This window comes from Punica granatum, chromosome 1, assembly GCF_007655135.1.
Source record: "Punica granatum isolate Tunisia-2019 chromosome 1, ASM765513v2, whole genome shotgun sequence".
NCBI lineage: Eukaryota > Viridiplantae > Streptophyta > Magnoliopsida > Myrtales > Lythraceae > Punica > Punica granatum.
Genome location: NC_045127.1, coordinates 6,455,337 through 6,460,887, shown reverse-complemented (window position 1 = coordinate 6,460,887; position 5,551 = coordinate 6,455,337). Strand labels below are relative to the sequence as shown.

Here is a 5,551-nt window from a genome sequence, read left to right as displayed (position 1 = left end):
TTATTTTCATATTTAACTAATTCTTGATTTGATTTTGAAATATTTGAAATATTTATAGAGATTTGGGGGTTAAGTATGACTTTTTAAAAATTGGGGGCAAAGATGGTTCACCCTCTAAGGTCGGAGGGCACAATGATTTTTCCTCTTACAAGAATCATTCAATCGTTGCTGCTGCTTTTTTTTCCCCCTCATTTTTCTGGTTGTTTTCTATTATACCGGCATTTTTTCATTTATTTAATTCTTAGTGAATGCATCACATGAGAAAAATCAGGATATACCGTCGTATCACATGGTATTCGATCGATGGTTTTATCTGCGAGGTCGTCATCCAAAGTTTCAGCAAGGAAGGCATGGCTGGGTCAGTCCTTGCATTTCACGACCATGTAGCACTTCGAAGGTACTTGAGCATGAAGTTTCTTCAGCAGGAATAGGATATCTGGTTTGTGCCCCGTTTATGATCATCAGTCATAGTCATATTCTTCTCGTCGTCGACTAAAACATATTCGCACTTCGAAATTTTCCATCACTTTCCCAGTATGCACTTGGGCGGACATCTGTACTGCGATAAATTTTTTTTAAAAAAATCAAAATATTATGTATGAAAATAACAATTATAGTACGAGTGCACAATCTAAATAAATGCAACTAAAAAAAGGGATGAATTAATAATGTGCAGAAAAACAACGAACACAACCAAGCCCATTGAGACAAAACAGATCAAGCAAGACGCCCCACAACATAGTTTTATGGGCATAACTGCTGATATCGTCCACTCAGAAAAGCACGAGGAAACGGCAATGGAATGAAAAATTTAAAGCTGTGATGTTCGATCGATCCGAAGATAAAGCTCTCTTTCATGGCAATCTGGGATGGGAATGCGACCGGCTATGGCTATTAGCCTTGCCCTTCCCTTTCTTCTGCCTGCTGGTCTCACTTCTCTTGTGCACACCCGAGGTCGATGGGATGGAACCGTGCCCGGATCCACCAGGGCCTGCCCGCTTTACAGACAGCTTCCTCCGGGCCAAAGCCCGCCCGCCTCGTGTCCCAAGGGCAGCCTTAGCAACGCTGTCCGTAACAAGCTCTCGGGCCCTCTGCTGCTTCAGCGGCTGCTTGTTGAGGTAGACGAGCCTTGGGAGGAGGCCACAGACGGCCTTCCGGAGCTGCTCGTCACTGATGTTGCTTTGGATTGGGTTCCCAAGGAGGTTGAGGGCCAACAGAGAGTTGTAGTTGGCTACGAGCTGGCCAAGGGATTTGTTAGTGGTGATCTTGTTGAAGCTAAGGTCGAGGACCGTGAGCTTCAGCATCCTATGGAGGCCCTCGATTTCACTGATCTTGTTCCCGCCGAGGTAGAGCTCCTTGATCAGAGTGCAGTTTGAGAGCCCTAGCATAACGAGATTCAAAGGTTGTACCCATGTTAGAGGTATCGCAATATAAAGATAAATGATGTGAAAACTTGGAACTATGAAACATCGAAGTTCTAGAATAACATGCTAATTCAAATAACATGCATAGATAGCACTTGCAAAGACAATGTTTTCGAGACAGCCAATTAGAATAACATGCTAAGGAAATGTAGCAGCAGCTTACCATGCCCAATACGGGCAATACGGTTATAGCTCAGGTCAAGAATTCGCAACCTCGTAAGCTCTCTCAGCCCTTCGATGGCGCCAATCTTGTTCCTCGACAGGTTGAGCACGTGAAGACCCTTTGGAAGTGAGCCTGATGTAATGCGAACTGTACATGAAAAAAGTGTTAGAACATGCAATCATCACGTCTCAAGAAATTGCTTAGTTTTCCAATGAGATTTGTTCTTACCAATGGAATTGCTAGACAAGTTCACCGATTTAAGGCTTGAGAAGCGCGAGAGGGTGGGTAAAACTTTCAACCCGACTCCTGAGATATGAGCAACCGATGAAGAAGAGTTGAGCGACTGAATGAGGCTATTAGCATGGAGAATCTCCTCTCCGAGGTTCGTCTCAGGATGTCGAACCAAGTGGTGGGCAGATCCCCGAGCAGTCTCAGGAGAAGGCGGAAAGATGATATTGTCCTCATCACCGTTCTCGCCATTATAATCATCATCCGGAATTGTTGGCTCAATACTGAGATCCTTCACCCATTCATCCACTCTCGCGAGGGGGGAAGACGAAGATTCCCCTGTGAAAGCAACCCACTGGTTCTGAGGCCACAAACCAGCAGCAGCTATGATTTCCAGGCTTGGGGAATGACCATCGAATGACGGGGGCAACTCTGTCACTTTGAACTTCATCGCACGGCTTGGTTCGAGAGTGTCCGAAGAGTATCCTCCTCCTCGTTGGTTCAGAGCAGCCAAAGCGGGAATTGGAACTGGAACAGGCCGTGGTTTAACGAACTTCTTGTGGGAGTTCCGGTGGCTCCACAGGAAGAGCTTCCACCACAGTCTTCGACTCCTCGAGGGAAGTACTTGGCTCGAGGAATGCTTCTTTAACATCACCTTGTCAGCACTAAAGTGGGAATTTACCGAAACAGGGCTGCCCTCGCAGTAATTCGCATTCTCCGTCATGTTGTGGGCTAACGCTTGAAGCTCCTCAAATGACTGGGACTTCGATGGAGGAGACAGTTTACCGGCCGCCCTCTTAAGAGCCTCACTGATTTCCAGATTCGAGCATGACCGCTTCAGCGTCGGTGAGGCCCAGAACTCGGTTTTCCTGACCCCAGGATCACTAACATGGCCGCTTTGGATCTTCAAATCTATACTGTCCCGCACAAAGGCTACATCCGCATCACCCATGCCACTCAAATCAAACTCCTCAGAGTCTAAGGCAGCCTCTCTTTCTCGGGCTTGGAGATCAAAGTCCGAGTAGTCCCTCCTGATGGAGGAGTGATCCTTGTCCATCTCCTCTTGTTCATCTTCTCCCTCGTAAGCTATCTCTGGCGCTTCAGCCCCAGAAATAGGGCTCTCATGGACCGTGACCTTCACATTGAATTCGGCATCTTGGTTAATGCCTAAAGGTACCGGAACCTTAAACGACGTGTGCTTCAACTCGTCAGTCTCGAATGGTTTGACAGGATGGTCCAGCCTCACCAGGAGGGCCTTCGGGGCGCCTGCAGTAGTCTTTGCTTTTTCCTCATTCCCCTGCAGTCCATTAAACAGATAATCAACATACTAGTAGATTCCAGATAATCAAGTCGCACAAATGGAGAACTAACTGCAACTCTATTAACCAAAATTTGAATGAGAATCACCTTCTTCTTCCTTCCAGTTAGCAAGGAAAAGCAGCTCAACTTCGCCATCGCAATGCAAGCTCAATTTACCCGAACTGAACCAAAACTCTGGAAACTTATCCAGTCCACAATGAATTATTCCCTTTCCTCTGACCCTTCACGCTGTAATGGCGAAAGGTACTCCTTTTCTCACATCTCCACCGGTTCCTCGATTCGAACTGTCAAGAACACTGGTTATTGAAAGCCAAATAGATCACATCGGGATCGGTTCGGACGGATCGTTAACCATAGTCAATCGGAAGGGACCAGAGCAGCAGCGAAACACGACGAGAAGGCGATGGAGGGGCCGACAACGGAGAACCACCGCTGACTGTGGATCCAGGAGAGACCTCTTGGAAGTGGGCCAGAGTTGTCGTCGCAGCAGCTTCTCTCCAGAAGCTTCACCTCCACTGACTGGTTCCTTCTCCTCCCAGATTATTCCAGCTTCTGCTCACAGTAAAACAAAGCCAAACCCATTAATCCTTTCCCCCCCCCCCCCAGTCAAGACAAGAAACCCAGAATGATAAAACAATAATGTTCTGCTTTCGTACATTTCTGCTCTGTTTCTGTTTCAGTTGAGCCGCAGCATGCAATCTTGACATGGACAGTGACAGAGGTTGGTTCTTAACGTTAATGGAAAATTTCGATCAAACCGAGGATGAAACAGAGCAGTAAAGCAAACAAAAGGGTCTCTTTCCATTGCCAAATTCAACTCTATAGCTCGACTCTGTTTGGATCTGCTCAGTCTAAGGAATAATCTCACACGAGAAACCAAGAAAGCATGTCGATAAAGCATTAAACATACCCGGTTGAAGTTGGAGGCTGAAGCTCTCCAGCAAATGATTGATGTCCGGCAATTTCGACCATCTGGTCTCCACTCTCCGGCAAAGCAAATGATGACAGGCAGCTTCAAGCAGAGAGGCAGACGCACATGTTTGTGTGTGTGTGCGTGAGAGAGAGAGGGGGAGGGTGAGAGAGAGAGAATTGTTGTATGCGTGATATTGTTTTTGGAAAGAAGAGGAAGAAAGGGAAGGAATATTTAAGGCGAGCAGAGGCATTACGCGCATGGAACACGGTCCAGGCACGACCATACCTTATAAAAAATATGACCGTCTCATATGACCCGTAAGATATTCGTCCGAGTTTTCTATGACCTTCGGGACGAATAACGCCCGCCCCGCTGGATACAGTAAAATATTAGATTCTCCCTCTCGGCTCCATCATGTAAAAATTAATCTTAAATAATCATGTTTCACAATATTACCTATATTGATTAAGAACTGATAAGATTCAGAATAGATTACCACGGTCGCCATCCATTTGTTCATTAGCAACCGTTTTTACTCATGATATATTTTTGTCACCAATTAGCCCCAGACGTTGGCATTTCGTCTAACATTTATATCATTCTGTGACGGAAAAATGACGAAAAACATAACGCCGTTTATGAATTTTCTGTTACGAAAGTTAACGAAAAGGTATAAATGTTAGATGTAATGCCAACGTTTAAAGCTAATTGGTGGCAAAAATATACCAGGGGCAAAAACGGTTGCTAATGAATAAGTAGAGTGCGACAGCGGTAGTCCACTCTAAGATTCATGTACTTTCATACTTCATTTCGCTCAATAATATTCATTTTGCATCTGTTGCAAGCCTACAACCTTAATCTTAAATTATACGTCAAAGTATTTGCTTGATAATATTCATTTTGCATATGCTGCTAGCCTGCAACTAGGGGTGATAATATGTGTCGTATCTAAACGGGTCGTATTAGAAAACTCTAAACTCGAACACGAGATGTTTAATAAACGGGTCAAGATTTTCAAACACAGACACGATACGTCTAATCCGTTTAATTAAGCGTGTCTAAATGTGTATGTATACTTATATACACGATATGACATTATTACATTTAGGTACATATTATACCCACATGATACGACGATATTAACTTTAATTACATATTACTACACGACTAACAATATAAAAATGCCATAAACGGATAATTTATATAAACAAATTTAGATGATTTTAGTATACTTTCTTGATATATTATCATATTATGTGAAATAAATTTATTAACACGATAACAAATAATATAAATTGGTGTAAACGTGTCTAAACGGGTTACAAGAGTTGAACCAGTTTAAATACGATTATTTATTGTGTCTAAACGGATTTGACCGTTTGGACATGAAACACATTCAGTCTTAATCTAACCCACTTAACTCCGTGTCATATCTATGTCGTGTTATCATGTCGTGTCAAATACTGCCGACCCTACCTGCAACCTTCGATTTGTTTGTTTTAA

At 43.9% G+C, this 5,551-nt stretch overlaps 1 protein-coding gene across 2 annotated transcripts; it reads right to left on the bottom strand.

Annotated features, from left to right (window-relative positions):
- Positions 1–636: 636 nt before the first annotated feature.
- On the bottom strand, positions 637–4,308 carry LOC116208501. Of its 2 annotated transcripts, none has more exons than XM_031541991.1 (5): positions 4,046–4,308; positions 3,223–3,687; positions 1,816–3,112; positions 1,588–1,734; positions 637–1,381 (listed from the first exon to the last, which is right to left on the bottom strand). In XM_031541991.1, the coding sequence occupies exons 2-5, from the start codon at positions 3,268–3,270 to the stop codon at positions 855–857; spliced, it is 2,019 nt and encodes a 672-aa protein (XP_031397851.1). In that variant the 5' UTR covers positions 3,271–3,687; positions 4,046–4,308; the 3' UTR covers positions 637–854. The 2 variants fall into 2 exon arrangements, with proteins under 2 accessions (XP_031397851.1, XP_031397855.1); XM_031541995.1 differs by having other exon boundaries at positions 3,792–4,276.
- Between the last annotated feature and the right edge of the window lie 1,243 nt (positions 4,309–5,551).

Bases quoted from the DNA above. Each gene is read 5' to 3' on its own strand.
- LOC116208501 (XM_031541991.1), bottom strand. From the start codon at position 3,270: ATGGCGAAGTTGAGCTGCTTTTCCTTGCTAACTGGAAGGAAGAAGAAG. The intron at 3,113-3,222 runs GTGATTCTCATT...AATGGACTGCAG, and splicing joins TAACTGGAAGGAAGAAGAAG to GGGAATGAGGAAAAAGCAAA. The intron at 1,735-1,815 runs GTAAGAACAAAT...TTTCATGTACAG, and splicing joins CTTGTCTAGCAATTCCATTG to TTCGCATTACATCAGGCTCA.